This window comes from Rissa tridactyla, chromosome 2 (assembly GCF_028500815.1).
Source record: "Rissa tridactyla isolate bRisTri1 chromosome 2, bRisTri1.patW.cur.20221130, whole genome shotgun sequence".
Classification (NCBI taxonomy): Eukaryota; Metazoa; Chordata; class Aves; order Charadriiformes; family Laridae; genus Rissa; species Rissa tridactyla.
Window position 1 is genome coordinate 140,469,855 of NC_071467.1, and position 19,535 is coordinate 140,489,389.

At 42.1% G+C, this 19,535-nt stretch overlaps 1 protein-coding gene across 6 annotated transcripts in view; it reads right to left on the bottom strand.

Annotated features, from left to right (window-relative positions):
- Positions 1-19,535, bottom strand: part of DYNC1I1 (dynein cytoplasmic 1 intermediate chain 1) — a 196,223-nt gene that overhangs the window by 61,587 nt on the left and 115,101 nt on the right. For all 6 annotated transcript variants that reach the window (XM_054192741.1, XM_054192742.1, XM_054192744.1 and 3 more), the window contains 2 exons: positions 19,120-19,219; positions 14,075-14,200 (listed from right to left, as the gene is read on the bottom strand). In XM_054192741.1, coding sequence (XP_054048716.1) covers positions 14,075-14,200; positions 19,120-19,219 — 226 coding nt within the window. The remainder of the gene's footprint in view (positions 1-14,074; positions 14,201-19,119; positions 19,220-19,535) is intronic.

The following is a 19,535-nucleotide window of genomic DNA, read 5'->3' on the forward strand; positions in this document are numbered from 1 at the left end:
TGCTCAATCCAAACCCCACTAATAAACGCACAGGCCATGAGAACCCAAGCAGAGTCAGAAGACTGAACATATCAGACCAAGAACACCTAAGACCCCAGCTGAGGAAAGAACTTATCTTTTCTCAGAAGGATGTTTGTCCATGAACTTAATTGTAGGTAATTCTTCCAAGTCCCTCATGACTTCAGTGACTCAAGAGCCATTCTCACAGCCAAGCAAATTGCCTTAACAGGCTTTCTTGATGTAGGACTTCTGCGAAATAGTGATCTCCTTTCAGAGAGGAAGGAAGGAGGCCCTCATGTTCAGCTGATACTGGGAAGACTCTGTAGAATCAGAGACAGTCATGGCCCAGCTGCCTTCTGCATAACCTCAGAATTGCAGGGAAAGGAAACGGAGCATGAAGTGTCAGAGACAGACCCACTGAATTGCCAAGATTGGAAAGCACCTCTGGAGATTATCTAGTCTAACCCATTGCTCAGAGCTGGGTCAGCTGGAGCAGATTGCTCAGGACTGTGTCCAGTTGGGTTTTGAGTATCTCCATGGATGGAGACCCCATGACCTCTCTGAGGAACCTGTGCCAGTGCTCAATCACCCTCACATTAAAAGAGTTTTTTCTTATGTTTGAATGCAATTTCCTGTATTTCTAATTTTGCCCATTGCCTCTTGTCCTGTCACTGGGTGCCGCGTAGAACAGCCTGGCTCCATCCTCTTTCCTCCCCCATCAGATAGTGGTACACATTGAGAAGATCCCCCTGAGACTTCTCTAGGCTGAGCAGCCCCAGCCCTCTCAGCCTCTCCTCATATGAGAGATGATACAGTCCTTAAATCATCTTAGAGGCCCTTTGCTGGACTTGCTCCAGTATGTCCAAGTCTCTCTTGCACTGGGGAGCCCAGAACTGAACGAATCTCTGCTTGCTGGACCCCTCTTTACTTATCAAGGATTTCGACTGAATGGAGCTTTGCCTGATCTTGGAGATAAGTCACTTGATTTTTCAGATTAAGGCTATGAGGTGACTTCTCCAGGAAGTCCTATGGGAGCAAAGGGACAATGGTATATCTTATTTTACTTGTTTCTAAGCTATTGGCATTTTGTACTGCGTAGTCTGTGTCATTTGGGCAAACTTCTATCAGTTCACTGTCAAAATAATTACAGTAATCTTTTCTTATCTTTTTGATTTAATTGTAGCTTCTAGTGAAGACTGACAGGCTATTATATTTGCCCAAATCCATCACTTTCACTGATGTATCATTTATAAATAGTGTCACTACATCATTGGAAATAATTGAAAATTAATTAAACATTGCACATAGATACAAGGATTGAGAGAGTGAAAGGCACAGATAAACAGCTATCATCTAGTGGAAATGCAGAAGATAACACAGGCAAGTCTGTATTAAGAATGAGGGCAAGAACACGAGTTGCCTTTGCACTGTTCATGTCTCCTACAGTAAATGACTGTACAAATTCTGATACAAGTAGCCTGGCTCTGCACCCATAGAGCGTTATGGAGTAGCTAAGGCCATGCAGGAATACTTCCCATTACAGGGGGATTTTTAATCCCCCTTTCTCCAGACAAACCTTAGTTTCCTGAAATTTCACATCCCACTTTCCTCACCTGCAAGGTTCTGCAGTTTGGTTTCTGCTATTTTTCCCATGAGTAGTCTTGGAAGGGAGGAAGGAATGAGATAAGTGTTTTTCCAGTCTCTGGGTCAAAGTCTTAGCTACAATAAATCAGCATAGTTATGCCAGCTTCCATTTTCTGACCCCTGGAGTAACAGAGGACCACATCTTGCTCAAAAACAGCTCACCTGGGTCATCCACTCTCACCAGTGATGGGGCATTTTATAAAGCATCACTATCCTGCCAGGAAGAATGGATTTACCCCAGACAGCTCATGGCAAACAGCAATTCTGCACGACTCCTGTACATTATTAACTCAGTTAAAATTGATCTTAGTCTATTTATTTACAGATGTAAACATGAGATAGCAAATGTTAAGCATGTTCTTCTCCACATGAAAAGACTGATGATTCAGTGTATGTTCATGATCAATATGGAACTGAAGTGGAATTGATATTTATCTTAGCTACAAAAATACTAAATGTTTTTATAAGAGCAATCGAAATGAATTAATCATAGATCCTAATGTACCCTGGCGCATTTTGTTGTAGAGATAATGAAAACACTCTGATCTCTTCAATATGACAAGTTTTTAAAAGTGTATCGCTTTTTGTATGTAGGACATTTGCTTGTCATCTTACACTAAAATAAATGTACTTTAACTTTTCTTCTCTGTACTTTTCATGATATAGACAATCCTGTTTTAATAAAATTTCATGAGAAAGATCTGCTTTGTGAAAGTTAAATCTATGGTATTTGTGATCATTTGTATTCTGTTATTATGATTATATAATGGATCATGAAATTTTTGCAAAACACTACGAATGACTTCATATGGGCACTTATTACTAACAAAGGCTCACTTTTTATAATCATCATTACAGTGACAGCAAATATGATATCATTATGCAGAGTAGTGCTCGTACAGTAAGAATTCCTGGGCAGTCTCTAAGTGAGCTGACAGAGACTCCCCTTTTTGCCACTTCCCAGAAGACCCTCTGCCCCACATGGGAAGCGTCTTCCAAGGATAGTATCAGTATCTCAGCCAGTCAGCACGTGCTTCTGCTTTCCCTTTGTGGGAAGCAGGGAGTGTTAATCATCATTAAATCAATGTTGCCCGTATACAAAAGTTCTTTTCAGGGAAGTGCTTGTCAGTCATCCAGCTGTGGGGGCAGGGGGCGGAAAACTGTTGATTTTAGACCTAAGGCAGAGGACAGTTGTATCCTGGGCTGTAATGATGGATTCCTTGCTTTCTGGGGCCTTTTACAGCACTTTAGAAGAGTAACTGGTTTATATTTTGTGCCAGGTGACACAGAAAGAGGCTTCACTCCTCACATAGAGCTCCCACAGAGAGAAAACTCATGAGGTGAAAATAATTTTCTCGAATTTGGACCAAATGTACTCTCCATTGCAAGTCGTTTGCACTGAGAACGGTTCCATAACCCAAACAGAAAAGTCATGCCTATGGCTGTTTATCCATCATTTGCAGTGTGGCTAGGGAATTGCGTGGTATTTTATATCCTTTATGGAAAACAATTCTGTGGAAGGATCCCAATGACTTATTGATTTCACATCTGATCCTGCATTTCATATTCACCCGAAACCCTTTTAGCACTGGGAGTTTCAGATATACAAAAAAAAAAAATTGAAAACGTAATGTTCACATCAACAAAGGAAAGTTATGGTCTTTTTTCCCTTCCTTCTTCCCTTTTTCTTAAACTATTTTATACTAGGTCATGTTGAAACGTAACCAAATCAACAACTACTAACCTATAAAACACCCTCAAGAACAATTGCGGGATTTGGCAATTTTTTTCTCTGCGATTTTGGGATAGTTTGACAAATCTGCATTTTTTATCAACAGAGTTTTTCAAAATTCTGAGTCGGACGAATAATGTCATGTGTTTATAAGTATCAATAATCTAAGCCATCTGCAAAGGAATGGTTTTGCAAAGGCATCTTTTTCAGGACACTCTGTGGATTTTGTCACTGCTTGAGGTTTTGGCAAACCATCAATATCACTATAATTTTCTCTTATGAAATATAGTTTTTGACTGAGATCTTTTTTTTTCCTTAGCTAGCTAAAGTTTAAAAATACTGCATGTCTAACTCCAGAAATTCAAAGGTTAGGTTTTCTCCAAATTGCATTATTTGCATATTGCATATTAGATGCCAGTAATTCATAAAGGTACAATGTAAGTTATCGGTGAAACAAAGAAATTTAAAAACACCCAAAAAGAATGCCTGCCGTATTGAGTGGCCAACATATTCTTTATATTTGTTCTGAAAAGAAGAATATGTGAACTTTAAGAAGAGAAACAGCACCTTTAAGTACAGATTCATTACAAATCACTATTTTAACACCTACAAAAAGCAAAATGCTACTGCTAGTAGTGACAGCATATCATTTAAGTGTATGATAATCTACCCCCTCCAAAAAAGGCTTAGAAGCAGGAACCGCCTAAAATTTTCTATCCAACACAAGGAAATCTGTCACTTCCTAATTCTTTGATTCATAATTGAAATCTCAGTTTCAAATGAGGAAGATGATCTGTGTTAAGCATTGCTCTGAGCAAAGGAGCATTCTGTTGCTAGCAGACTTTGCATGTATAAACACAGTCCTGGAGTAATTCAGGATGGTAATTACTAACAGGGAAACTGCACCCACCTTTTGTATCAGCAGTCATTTCACAGACTGCTGGGTATGGCATACAATTTTGCTATTACAGTGTGCACATTGGCTTTGATGGGTGCATTGCTCTTCAGGGTTCTGCACAAGAGAGCAATAGATACGAGTCATCATGGCAAAGTCAGCTTTTCTAAGGGTTAGGAAAGATACAGGTAAGCCCAAGGGAAAGCATACAATGTGTGGATCCAATTGACATCCCTTCAGTCTAAATAATGATGCGTAGTTTCTCTCCAGCCTTGCCTGGAAGAAGGTTTCCTTCTCCCACTCCTGTTAGGAAAAAATATTTTGACTCGATTTTGTGTGGAAATAAAGTAAGTTTTAAGAGATTTTAGGACTGAAAGGCTACGTGAAAAGCACGGCATACTTTTTCTTGATCTGCAGATGCTAGCAGATGACACATAAATAGCTGTGGCATTTCAGCAATAAAGGATCACTTGGGGCAATTCATACTGGTGATTTCAGGACTGTGTAAGACACTGTAGCACCCAAGACAGAATACACATTTCCACATTTTCAGTGCCTTTTCTGTCCTCCCCCATTGACGCCTCTGAGTTCAGTAGTAGCCAGGAGACAGGAGATTTTGCCTCCTGAATATTTGGTCCTCTTTGGTCTCCCCTTCTACAACTCTGCTGCAGGCAACTCTCTCCTCTCACCTAAGGCACCAAAAATCATTTTCCAAATACTATATTCAGCCTTCGGATGTGTGGGTGTAACTTCTACTGAGTCACACACAATCTCTCCACAAGTATTGGAGCACTAATCTTAGGCCAAATGACAGTTATTTTTAATCACCAAAGGCAGAAGTGGTGTAAAGTCCAATAAGAGGAGAAAAAAAAAAAGACAGCAGTTATCAGCTGAGAATAGAGGAAGAATCTAAACCCAAAACCTACGAGGCAAAACATGGTCTTTTGTTTACTGAAATCTTCACAGCACAAACTGTGCTCTGTGTTTCTATGTTCCAGCCTGGACAAACACAACAGGACAGAGGAAAACAATTTTAAAATAAGAACAGAACAAGTATGTCCTTCTATCACAAGCCACAGCTGAAACTGTTCTCCACCCCCAGTAGCACAGTTGGAAATTATCCCAATTTTTAATTTAAAACGGTGCACCTATACATCTGCATGAATTATTGCAGTGTGACAAATGACCACATAGTCACAAAAGTAACAGCAACAAAGTGACCTGAAGAATAGGCACAGAAGAGCTTTACACAGTTCCACAATGATCAACCAACCAACGAGGCACAGCAGGAAATGAAACAGAAATGAAAACAAAACAACCTCTGTATCTATGAAGAAGTCCTACCTGATTCATTTTACAACATTTTGGTATGTGTTACAGAAATTCTGAAAAAAATTTGGGTCCCTGGGTACCAGAGCACTCCCTGTATGGGAGCTGCCCCAGCACCTTCAAAGGCAGATGTTCAGAGGTCCACTTACCACAGAACTGCTACAAAACCAGGCAGAATCTGATTCATGTCCAGGATCATAGGATCTCAGGACAATTCAGGTTGGAACAGACCTCAGATCTCTAGTCCAACCTCCTGTTCAAAGCAGGGCCATCTGTAAGCTTATCACTCTCTACAACTACCTGAAAGGAGGTTGTAGCGAGGTGGGGGTCAGCCTTTTTTCTGAAGTAACAGGCGACAGAACAAGAGGAAATGGCCTCAAGTTGTGCCAGGGAAAGTTTAGACTGGATATTAGGAAAAGTTTTTACACTGAAAGGGTTATTAAGCATTGGAACAGGCTGCCCATTGGAACAGGAAGTGGTTGAGACACCATCGCTGGAGGTATTTAAAAGACGGGTAGACATAGTGCTTAGAGATATGGTTTAGTGATGGTTTTTGTCAGAGTTAGGTTGATGGTTGGAACAGATGATCTGAAAGGTCCCTTCCATCCTAGGCAATTCTATGATTCTATGGTTCTATGATTAGACGAGGTTGCTTAGGGCTTCATCGAGCCTGTCTTGAAAAGACGATGATGGAGGCTGTGCAATCTGCCTGCACAACCTGCTTCAATGCTTGACTCTCCTCATGGGGAAAAGCCTTTTCCTTCCATGTGGTCTGAATTTCTCTTCCTCCAGTGTCTTTTGTTCTCCCACCGTCCACCAAGCTTCAGTGGTTACCCATGCTTACCTTCTGTTGACCAGTTCTATTTTAACAACTGGACACTTTTTGATGAAAAAGTCTTTTACAAAGTTGAGGTTTTTTTAGAAAATTTGCAGTGAGCTCAGAGCCACATGTCTTCTCTGAGATGTGCAGCACTTTAAAGACCAACCACAGGAGCGCCCTCTCGCTAGAAAATGAGGAACTAGACAAGTCAGCTCTGGGACTGGATATGCTGCTGGTTCTTCAATTGGTTTTACTTATGAAATTCTGGGAATCTTGGGGGGAGCTTAGGGGTCACTTCTTTTATGCCTCTGAAGAGCTGAATCCTTACTTGAAACTTAGATAGCAGCAACAAAGTGAGGAAGCCTTTGTGGAAACACACCCATATGATTACCAAAGAAAATTATTTTTTAAGTATTCCAAGCGTACTTTCTTGACAATTAAACTTGTTGTAGTCCTTCGTTTCTTTTAAAGTTCTGGGACTGAGCTCTGGTTTGGCTTCCACAGTGAAGGAAACTCAAGGACAAGAGGAAAAGGAGGATATTAGTCATTCATGCTGTTACCTCAGCCTGCTCCGCACTCAAGTCTCATGGATTTGGGTGCTCAGCACCTTTAGAAGGCAGACTTCTGGAGCCAAAAGCACATCTGAAGGAATTTATGTTGATTTTGAAAGAGCAGACAACAACAAAGGAACCAAATCAGGAAAAAAAAGGCAACTCCGGCCAATATCAGCCACTAAATATAGCCCTTCCCTTACCTCAGTGCATCTAATTCTAAGATATGCATTTCTGACTCCATCCATTCAGTTGAAAAGGGAAAGACCACACCAGGATAAGCAATGAAGAGTGGTCAAACACATAACTTAATGACAGTGTATAGAAGCCACTACAAAAAAGCTAGGGGAGAATGAAACATTTTGTGGTGCGGCTGAGTGGTTGATTTCTCTACCCAATCCACCAATATTTTCCAAGCATGGACAGCTTTTCTTGAAATTAAAATAGAAAACACAAGTCCCATATCCCACAGAAAACTGACAGTTTAGTAAAGAGATGGAACCAACCAAGTAAATCCGACTGCATGGCATTTTAGGAAAAGGACAGAAATAGCTGCAGCTATTAAAAGTGATATACTGCTGAAATCTTTTTGTGATTATATTAAAAGTCGATCTGACTTCTTGAAAGAACTCTTAAATGGTTACTGCTTCCTCAAATAAAAGCTACTTCACATGTGCTCTCCTTCCTTAAAAATACGCTGAATGGAGTTACTTCTAAGTGTCAGATTTGTACTTCTCATTGCCCTTTTGAGACATTTGGAAAAGACATAGCTAAGAAAGAGGAAATTAATAGATCAAGAAATGAACTATAATAAATCAAAACACAGTCGACATAGTATTTTTTTTTGCTGCTGCTATGATTAGACTGGGTGAAGGAAAGCAGAATTCATCAGACTTTCCAAACACAATGTGGAGTCCTCCAAATCAGAATGTAACATTCAATTTGGTTTATTTGCATGAAACTAATATCTTTAGCTGTCTTCCCCCCACCCCTCCTCCTTTAAAGTGATGGATGTTTGAAGCTGAGGTCCAGATACCTCAACCGACTTTAATAATCCCCGTTTAGTTCCAGAAGAAAGGAAATAGTTTGCAATATCATAAAGTCCACTAGACCCATTGATTATTTCTTTCCCTTGTATCTTCCATCTCTGTAGATCAGCTCTAACCCAAAAGCTATGAGATCTGGTATAGAGCAGTGCTGCACCCATGCTAACAGGCCCTGCTGAAAGGAAGGGTATAATAGCTCAGACTTCGACTAGCCACTTTAGGGCAAACACAGTCTGAGTTCTCCTTTGCCTCACTCAACCAGTGCAAAGTTTCAGATACTTCTTCAGGTCACTTTAGGTTAAAAAGCTTAGATCAGTCCACCAGGAAACGGAAACAACATCACAGGCAGAGATGACCAATAGTACATAAACAATGGGCATTGCATTACAAATAATCCTCATAATTAATGGGTAATGTAGATTTTTATTTACTTCTTCAGTGAAAAAAAAAACACATTACAGACATCTAAGCGCTTTCTAAGAAAGAGACTAAGACTGAGAAATATCATTGACACTACTCTATCAATCAATGGCACAGGAATGTTCACATGCAAGGCCAGCCCCATGCATAAATCAATACAGGATTGAGCTCATGTTGAGTCATATCATCAATAACCGTGCCATACTATTTTCGTTTTTGTCACCCCCACCTAAACACAGACCAACAGTAGCTGAGAGAAGCAGTGTGAACCACTGCTTAAAATTCTTTCACCAAAATGAGGGAGAGTCAATGTGATTTCCATGTCTTTGCTGGAATTCATTCCCTCTCTGCATACTGCCAAACCAACCCGACCAGGGATGACTCATCCACAGGGCCTTGTAAAGTACTTCTGAAAATCTTGGGTTTTGCCTTTGGAATGCAGTGGATTACACTAGAGTTTGTGATGCTCCAGTGTGGGGGAAAAGGACATCCCCGACTCGTCCCTACAAGGACATTCCCAGTCTGCACTCTGTATGTCATGCAGTATCAACTGCATGGTCGATTTATTCTTTACTACCCAAGGAAAGCATTGAGGATTCCTTTGGCAAATGATATCACCCTTCCACTTTGATTTTGCTTCTGAGACATTTTTTTGCTTGCATAGGAAAACAAATGAACAAATTGTCTGATCCCTCATTATTCCTTGCTTTGCCATTTCTAACCTTGTGGTAAAGAGATGTATGATGAGCTATAGAGGAAAAAATTTGTGGGACTCCCTGGCAGCACATCACTGGGTGAAGCAGAATCATAGAATAGTTTGGGTTGGAAGGGACCTTTAAAGGTCATCTAGTCTAACCTCTTCTGCAATAAGCAGGCACATCTTCAACTAGATGAGGTTGCTCAGAGACCCATCCAACCTGACCTTGAAGATTTCCAGGGATGGGGCACCTACCACCTCTCTGGGCAACCTGTTACAGTGTTTCACCACCCTCAGCATAAAAAAATTCTTCCTCATATCTAGGCTAACTCTACCCTCTTTCAGTTTAAAACCATTACCCCTTGTCCTATTGCAAAAGGCCCTGCTAAAAAGTTTGTCCCCATCTTTCTTATAAGCCCCCTTTAAGTACTGAAAGGCCAAAATAAGATCTTCCCAGAGCCTTCTCTTCTCCAGGCTGAACAGCCCCAACACTCTCAGCCTGTCCTCATAGGAGAGGTGTTCCATCCCTCTGATCATTTCTGTGGGCTTCCTCTGGACCCACTCCAACAAGTCCATGTCTTTCGTGTGCTGAAGGCTCCAGACTTCGATGCAGTACTCCAGGTGGGATCTCACCAGAGCGGAGCAGACATCCAGAATCATCTCCCTCGACCTGCTGGCCACGCTGCTTTTGATGCAGCCCAGAATATGGTTGGCTTTCTGGGCTGCAAGTGCACATTGTCGACTCATGTCCAGCTTTTCATCCACCAGTACCTCCCAGTCCTTCTCGTCAGGGCTGCTCTCAATCCCTTCATCCCCCAGCCTGTATTGGTACTGGGGGCTTGCCCCAACCCAGGTGCAGGAACCTGCATGTGGTCTTGTTGAACCTTATGAGGCTCACATGGGCCCACTTCTTGAGCATGTCCAGGTCCTTCTGGATGGCATCCCATCCCTCAAACTCGTCAACCGCACCACTCAGCTTGGTGTCATCTGCAAACTTGCTGAGGGTGCACTCGATCCCACTGTCTATGTCATTGATGAAGATATTAAACAGTACTGCTCCCAATATGGACCAGTAGAAATATAAAAACCTAAAGACGGGCAAAAATAACAGAAGTAGAAGAAAAGAAATATTCCACAGGAGGAGAGAGTAGAAGCCAGTAGGACTGTTTTGTTTAGAAAGGATTTGATAGACGCCATGGCAGTTTACATGAATTAATCAGTAAACAAGTCCACTTGGCTGATAGTAATTTTTCCCTTAATACATATTAACTAAAATTGGACCCAGTATTTGTAGCACAACATATTGTAGAACTATGAAATTTACTACCACCTACACTGTATTAATGAGCCAACAACCTAGTATGACTTTAAATTGGGCAAGAATTTCATAACAGTAAGATCATTAGTGACAACAGCTAAGATAAACATTTACAGAATACATCATCCCTCACATTTGAGGACTGAAATCAAATGTTTTGCTAGTTGGAGTTAGGAAAAAACAGCATTGCTGGTGGATTTTTCCATTTTTGTCTGCCATGGCTGATAGACAACTTTAGTTGAAGCCCCTAGGTTCTGACAGCTTTCAGGAAACGCACTGTGAAAGCTGGATCATTTCAATGATCCTATGTAAGATTACAAAAAGTCATAGAAAATGGTAAAGAAAATTCATAAATTCCTTTGTAATCTTCTCACTTAAATCTGTATAATATACCAGGAAAGACAGAAAAACATTACGGTTCCTGGCTTCAAGAATTTACCAAATTTGCACAAGAGGTATCTGAAGTTCTACCTGCTGAAGTTCAGCCAGCTCTTTAGCTGTCCAGAGGTGTTCCACATACCTATTTCTATTGATGTTATCAGAAGTCCTGAGGTGGAATTTCTTAGAAGTTCCTCAGAAATGGCTTCATAAACCTATTTATTGATCTGGCTTCTCTACTCTGCTCTGGTGAGACCCCACCTGGAGTACCGCATCCAGCTTTGGAGTCCTCAGCACAAGAAGGACATGGACCTGCTGGAGCAGGTCCAGAAGAGGGCCACAAAGATGATCAGAGGACTGGAGCACCTCTCCTATGAGGACAGACTAAGAGAGTTGGGGTTGTTCAGCCTGGAGAAGAGAAGGCTCCGGGAAGACCTTATTGCGGCCTTTCAGTATTTGGAGGGGGTCTAAAAGAAAGCTGGAGAGGGGCTTTTTACAAAGGCATACAGCGACAGGATGAGGGGTAACGACTTCAGACTGGAAGAGGATAGATTTAGATTAGATATTAGGAAGAAATTTTTCACAATGAGGGTGGTGAGGCACTGGAACAAGTTGCCCAGGGAAGTTGTGGATGCCCCATCCCTGGAAGTGTTCAAGGCCAGGCTGCATGGGCCTTTGAGCAACCTGGTCTAGTGGGAGGTGTCCCTGCCCATGGCAGGGAGGTTGGAACTAGACGATCTTTAAGGTCCCTTCCAACCTAAACCATTCTATGAATTACTCAACAGTCACATCTGAAATGAGTTTCCACTTGCTTGTATCTCGCTCTGTGAGCCCAAAAATTGAAAGGCAAAAGGTATATTAGTCAGCAGCACATAGTATTTATTAAGACCATGTTTTTATAGAAAGTCTTTGGAAAGGAAAATAGAGTTTTATTGGGAAAACACACTCAAAGTACTGCATTTGTCGTATATGGGCAACCTAGCTGTAATGATAAAGTGTGTGTTCATCTCTAGCTGCTGGGCTGGACTGTTATAAGTTCATCTATTGTGGAAGAAAAATTGGGCCTGTCTCCCAGAAGACCTAGAGAAATGACTGAATCAGGATTGAATAAGGGAACGTTTCTCTTGCAAAATGGTAATATAAATGATATGGGGCTGACTAATAATACAGTTGGTTTCCACTAACTAACAGAATAACATGATGATCTACAGAACTGAATTCCAGACTCTGAGCTAAGATAATTTTTTTTCTTATTTTCCATCTGAGTCAGTTAGAACAAAACCTGTGTTCAAGAGACCAAGTCTTGTGCTTTTTGCTTCCCCATTTAATCTCATGTGGGTATCCCCATCTGATCTGAGATGCAGAAGATATTCCACATGTCAGAGGCCCCCCAATGGTGGTTCAAACATGGTTCCAACTCATAAGGGACTTATAATGCAAATTATCTATGGACAGTTTGACCAAGAAAATAAGTATTTCCCATGGACAGAAGAACTGATTTATTGTAATTGAAAGATGATGAATCCAGGCTGCACGTGGAAGCATGGTGCCATATGTGTCTCTCAATTCACAGGTTTTAAGGTTCCAGTTCTAAAAAAGGGGACACCCAACTTAATGGGAGAATTAGACAGAAGCTCAGCCAGACCAAATCTCTGGCCACCACTTTGTCCTATGTGTGTTTTTCTAATGGAGAGTATAGCCTGTCTCAGTGCCTTCAATTTAGTGAAGCATACCTTATTTAAGTGTACCTACTTTTAAAACTAGATAGAATTTTTAATTAATGGAGCACATTGTTATGTCTGTAGTCAATGTCCCCTTTGTGTACTTAGAAGGGCTATCCTGAATCTGGTTATTATCTCACAAAATCAATCTAGTTTGAGGATTATTCTTCCTGAAAATGCAATGGGCAATCTCTTCTTTTGAATATTTTGTTTAAAACATTAAGCCGCATGTACATCCTAGAAGAATTTGAACACGGGTTCTGAGCTAAGATCTTAAGCAGACTGAAAGAACACATCAGTCTGCCGAATATGATATCCAGAAAAATACAAGTTTTCATTTCAAAGGTAATACACACACACACATATATATGTATATAAATCTGTATGGCATATTTGCTGTGCAGGCCTAGACTCCTTGTGAAGTTGTTTTTCAGTATAGCAAATTAGAAAAACATGCCCAGAATTAAAGGTTACTTAATCGGGTTGAAGCAGTAACTTCAATTCCAGCAACTCCCTCCCACTACGTTACATCTGATAATGTACCCAAGTCCAAACATAAACTTAGTTCAAAAAGATGTTTGGTCCTTGAATGTAAAATGACACTTAGCTTACACAATTAGCCAGGTAATACATATCCTTCCAAGAGAAGCAATTTTTACCACAGAATAATCTGCATTTTACTAATCTCGGATTGTTAAATTTTACTTGCTGAAACTTTTCCATATGGCTTTTTGAATACCACTGTCCTGTATTTAATTACCACAGAAGGATATTAATGAAGAGGTTGGAAATTTGGCCCAATCCCTCTTCCACAGTTTGGACAGTTTGGTGGTGACAGAGCCAATGAGCAGAGCATTTCTGTCAATATGAGGCTGTGCCATTTCACACACAAAAGCAGTGGCAAAAGAGGAGTAAACAGACCTATAGAAATAAAACAACCAACTATTTTTGAATTGTTCATAAACTTAAAAAATAGTATGTTCATAAAGTAGCATTGTGTGAAGTGAAACCCTGGTTTGCTAACCTAAAGGACAGTCAAACAGGAATTGGTGGAGTAGCCCTTGTAATCGAGACCGTTTTTATCAAGCTGTAAGATGCACGCCCAGAAATGCAAAGTGTAATTCCCAATTTTAAAGGCAAAACATGATATGGAGCAGAACCAAGGCAAGGGTAGGCAGCTTGGAGTGCAGAGGATGCGAGGAAGCTAACGTGGGTGGGAAAGCATATGTTGCTGCCTGGATGAGGAAGTGGTACACCACAGTTACTTCATAAGTGCAAGGGCTTTACAAAGTAAATCTCCTAGGGACTGTTTTAAATAGACAAAGAATGACACACAGCCCTGACAGGCTTTCAGTATTGTTTGAGAAGGCTGGTTGCCTTCTAAAAACACTGGACTCATGCTTGTACTTTTTCCAAAAATGCCTGTTTTTAACCTCAACCTCTTCATATAAACAGTGGGCAGATGCACCATGTAGTAAACTCTGTTTTGCCTAGCATGAAATTAATGGCTTCCTCAGTCTTACCTGACAATGGAAAACATATTCCGGTGTGGTTTTCTTGAACTTCATGTTCCATACCAAGGCTACGCCATCAGGCTCATGTGGAGCATCTTCATTATTGTTATAAGATGCAACCATCAACTCGGGGTACTAGAAAGAAAAAGAAAAAGAAAATGAAATAGGACGGGTGATGAAGAACCTATGCAAAATCAGATGAGACAGAAATAATCTACACTAGATGTGCAATATCTGGTTTTAATTATAATACACACTAGTCCAATCACAGTATTCAGCTTCATTTTGGTTTTATATTTTACTTGTCCCTGATATCCTTACAGCCCTTGCTCCTTGTTCTTTCTGTTATTCTCAGATACCACAAAGCCAATGCTTTTTCTGTAGGTAATTCTCAGAAAAGACAACTAGCAGGATATTCATAGGGGCAATGTAAAGCAAGGAAGAGGAAAATCTGAAAGCTTGAGTAATTCTAATGCATTTGCTTAACCGTTTTTTCAGGGACAAACCAGTGTCTTTATTGATTTTGATAATAAAAACACTATGAGCATAGCGTTGACTTGCTTTTATTCTGAAATTCAGTTTTTTCAGCATCCCCAAAAACTATTCCTTCTTATTTCATTATGCACTCTTCCTATTTACTTATGCGTAGAATCAACTTGAAAGCTCTTCTTGGTGATTCAAATAGCAACCAAAACATTTTCTTCACAGAAGCTCAATTTTGCAAGATGCTGAGGTCATCTTGTAAAGCATAGGGTGACCTCGAATTCCACTGACTCAGTAAGATTGATGCAATGAGCACTCTAAAATCAGATCCATATTTCCTCACGCATCCATTATCCACTGATGTATAGCAGTACGTAGGCAACACACGCATATGTATTTGCTCTGTTTATATAGATACACGTATATACACAGACGCATAGTATCATATATGAAAAATCAGATTTTCGCATTCTGTTGATGACCTTGTATCGTTCCAAAACACCGTAAGTGTGAACAATTTGCCCACAAACCATCAATTACTTTCTGCCTATACAATAGCACCCAGTTCTCCACTCACACGTTTGACACTAGACACCTCTGGTGGCCTCTGTCCTTCCCTCTAATTAGTCAAAGTAAGGCAGTGGACCTTATGGCACGTCCAGAGAAAAGCACCTGGCTTCTACAGACCAACGAGGCAGCAGCCCAAGCTCCGCAGACCTACACTCCCTCTTGTAAACTAGGAATGCTTTCCCTCAAAATTTCTCAATGATCTCCACAAATCATTGTCACTCTTTGTCTTTCCCAGGTAAATTCCTGCCAAACCATTCACAGCTTTATAGGGAACAGCACAGCTGGTAAGTGTGAAGGAAGTGGGACAAAGAAACTGCCAATAGTGCTATTGGGAGCTGTGAATTTGGTCCACACCAGGCATTTTAAAAATAAAAAACCCCCACACCACCCTTTATATCATTATCATTGGGGTTTGAACCTCTCTGCTTTCAGAATCCATTTGGAAGAAATAATGTGCACAGCTATAACTTTTGCCATCAGCAGCTGTTCTTTCCCACTTTGTGTACACATCCATGGATAATACATCATGGAGCTGATGATTTTTCTATTCAAGCTCATCATTCCAAATGAGCCTGGACCCACGTGTGGGAGAACCAGCAACGACACGTGGCCACCATAGCTGCCTCTTTCCCATTTTGGGGCACCTCTGACTGGGTTGTACCTACATGCTGGCAGACCCTGGCTGCTGGAACAGCTTCTCAGGGCAATTTAGCACCCAAAACACTTGCATGGGATTTACTGCATGCAGCAGACCAACCTTCTCTCTCCTCAAGAACTGAGGGACACCTAAGTTTAATCCCACACCTGAGACACCACCTCTCTGGACACAGTTGTGCCAGTCTGCCCTCCACTGCTCTCATCCATCTCACCCCCCTTCTCCTGTGACAGAGATTACAACCACTTCTGAACAGCGAGCTCAGCTTCTTGTTTGAACTTTTTCATCCCACGTTGGCCCAGGTCCACGTAAACAGCGTGCGCAGCATGCTCTTGCCAGGGCATCTCGTTTTGGCTGAACAGGTTAGGTACCATTCGCGCGAGCAGACGAGCCCGCAGTCGTGAAGGGGCAGATACCTTGGCAGGCAGAAGCGACAAGCCCTTCCACCGGCATGACTGCAGCCAGCTAGGGCATGTGAGCAGGTCTGAAGCATCAGTTTAGAGGCACTTTGGGGTTGGTTCACGCTCCTGGAAAGTTTAGTGAGCGTGTTCTGGTTGGCAGCACGTCTGGCCATAAACAAACACTGACTCAACTCTTGCGGGTCTATACGTAGGTTTTGCAATCACAGTTTATGCATCTGACTGGAAATACAGTTTCAAGTTTACACAGATGTTGGGGTCATACCTTGCTGGGCAACACCATTATGAGGCTTTTTGACTCTTAAAAAAACAGAGCGAAGTGCAGGACCCTAAATCCATGCTGGCATTGCCTACTCGCCTCCTCATTCAATCTGCTTGCATTTACAGAATTTCGGTCCTCACCAGGTGCCCGGCTGTCCTGTGACTGCAACTGAAAACAACGTGGAAGTGGCGCTGTGGGAAACAGCATTCAAGGCTGCTGTCTGAGAGTCAAGAGAGACACAGTGGTATCCCTGAGACTGTGGTTTTCTTGGCTTTAGATGAGCTAAGCTTCCTCCTCATGGACAGAGCAAGGTGATCCCACTCTCTGTGTTTACGCTTAGTCTTGATGAAGCATGTAAGCCGTTTTCCCTTTGCTCTGCAAAAGATTCAAGGGGCTAGTGGGTTAGCTTTAATGGTATGAATGATCCCACATGTTTGGGACCGTATTTTACATGTGACTGGGAACAGAATAACTTGTTTAATCAATGCATCAAGGTCCTTTGTTTGATTAAGCTTCTATTTGCCTTCAGGCTGTTTTGCAGCAACAGTTTTATCGCAGAAAATTGAGCAATGTGCTCTGCAGTTCCCATGCTTATTCAAGTTATCCTTTGGCACACTGGACACTGCCATGTCCCGGAGCGTGACTGAGAAGTGGAGCTAGCAGTTAGGTGGAATACCTCCATCTGGCTCCAGCTCCGATACACCTCAAAGCAGGCAAGAGAGGAGGCAAGTCCCTCCTCCCAGGCTAGTGTGGGGCAGCACGCAGAAGTGCCCCAGCATGGCGAAGCCGCTGGGGTGGAGAAGCCCCCGCTGGGGTGCCAGGGAGCTGAGCGTGAAGAGTTAATGGAGGGGAAGGCAGGAGGGGCCACCCTGGAACAAAGAGGTGGGAAGCAGAACATGCCTGGGAGCCCCAGGGGCTGAGCAATTACATTTGGCAGTGCTCTTCTGAGGCGGCTTTTTTTCTTGCTGCTCTGGGAATACAGTAAGAACTGCCTGTTAGGAAAATATCAGATAAGAATTCCATGTAATTTCCAGCCCCTGAACAAGTGAACAACCTAAGATAAGTGTTTCCTCAGGCTTATATTTGATTTCTGTGGAAATCCATATGTGCTTAAAGGCCACCCACGTCACACCAGTGCATACCTGTTGTTAAGCTGATATTTTGTATGAAAGCAAAAGGATAAATCCTTCGTTTCACACACGGGGCGCAAGCTGGATATTACAAGCTGGCTTGTATCTCTGCAGCTGCCTGTTGTGCACCAGATGCGGTGGGACAGCCAGACCAACACAGCCTACTGGCGATGCTCGGTGAGACCCTCCAACTCCTCTCCTCCCTGACACGTCCTCTGTGCAGCCAGGTGCCACCTTCCCTGAGAAGTACCCAGAGGGATGGAAGCAGCCCTGCTGCCTTTTCAAGGGGAAGGAGAGAAGGATGGATGGGAGAGTCACTGTGTTCCTTATCCACTGCCTCTCCCCAGCCCGCACACACCATTTACATGCTTGGTCTTAAACACACGCCATCTCCACACACAACACCTAGCATGGTGCAGAAAGAGCAGCTACTTCTAGGCTTTTCTTAGCACTGGGCTGAGCTACATCTAGAGCATCTTTGCTACCCACACCAGGCTGCGTCAGGGCTCTGGACACACCAGGGCACTCCTGAGGCTGGGTTTGGGGCCAACTAGGTGTTCGCATTTTTCAAGCCTATGTCCTCCTGGAGCAGTTCCATTATATCTGTATTGTGGACCTTGGAGCAGAGTCTCCCTGCTTTCCTCCCCAGGGAAACCATCTGCTTTGCTCCAGGCTGGAACCTAGGAACCTACTAACAGGGACGAAGAAGAGAGGATGAGGGTGGCTGGAGTGAAACTGGGACAGAATGAATTTGACAGGACCTGTGGTGATGTGTGTGTCTGCTAATCCCAGCTCTCCAATAGAGTAACTACTTAACCTGGTTTCTGTGCTTTGCTGATGCTGCTGTATTGGTTTTGGGAAGCTTAAGCAGCTCTGTCATCGGTTTTATTTTGCAATATGACAATGCTTTGCGGTGCACAGAAACTGGATACATTCCAGGCTTGCTGCTTTAGCGTGCCCCCTGGCCAGCTACAGCCGCCTCTTCCATCTCTTGAAGAGAGGACCCAGCACTTTTCGGAAGACCTCTTTTCAATCTTTTCAAATTATTCACATACTTCCACATTTTGAGTTTTAGTATATTGGAAAAATAAATTTTATTCCTCACTATTCTTATTTTTTATTTTCTTTAGTATTATATATAACTATTTATTAACTCAATTGCTACATACTTAATAAATTATTTTTTATTGGTTTAATTTTAAATCTTTTGTCCTACAAAATTTTCCATGTGCTGAAGGTGTGGAGCGGGGATGGCAAGTAAAGACTCCTTCATCTTAGTAGGTTTGTTAACCTATAGTTTTAATACAACATCCTGGTTTTGAAGACCAAGTAACATATTAAAAAGAAATGACAGCTTCATTATTGCCCACTACTCTTCTTTATGGAGAAACAGGCGTTCACGCATTCCTGGCCTTGCTGTTAGCTAAGAAATAACAACATACTCTGCAGAACAAAGGGCGAAATGACACTGGCTGTATTTTTTAGGGAGAAGTTGCAAGATATATAAAAACATATCTCCTGGCTTCACATCTTACCTGCAGAGACCAATCCATGCAGGTGACGACACGGTGCTTTGACCAGTGCTCATCATAAAATTGGCGGTTAAAGGAAAGGTTGGCTCCTGCTTGAACGTCTCTGTGGGAATTCAAACAAAGTGACACTTTGACACCAGGGTTTAAATGCTGTGAAAAGCAATGCAAAAGTTTCTGACTACTTCTCAAATTTCTGCTTAACCTGAGGAAGTCTGCCACCTTGATTTAATTGGTCTCATTGTCTCACTGAGAGTAACAAATCTGCACCAAGGAAGAAATTTTACATGTGTTTCACAAAACCACACTTCTTAATTTCCCACTGCCTTCCTGACTCTTTTCTGTCTCACTCTTCTGGGTCGCCCCAGGCCACCTCTGCCACCTTTGTCTCTCAGGACCGAACCTGGCCCTGGAATTCAGCT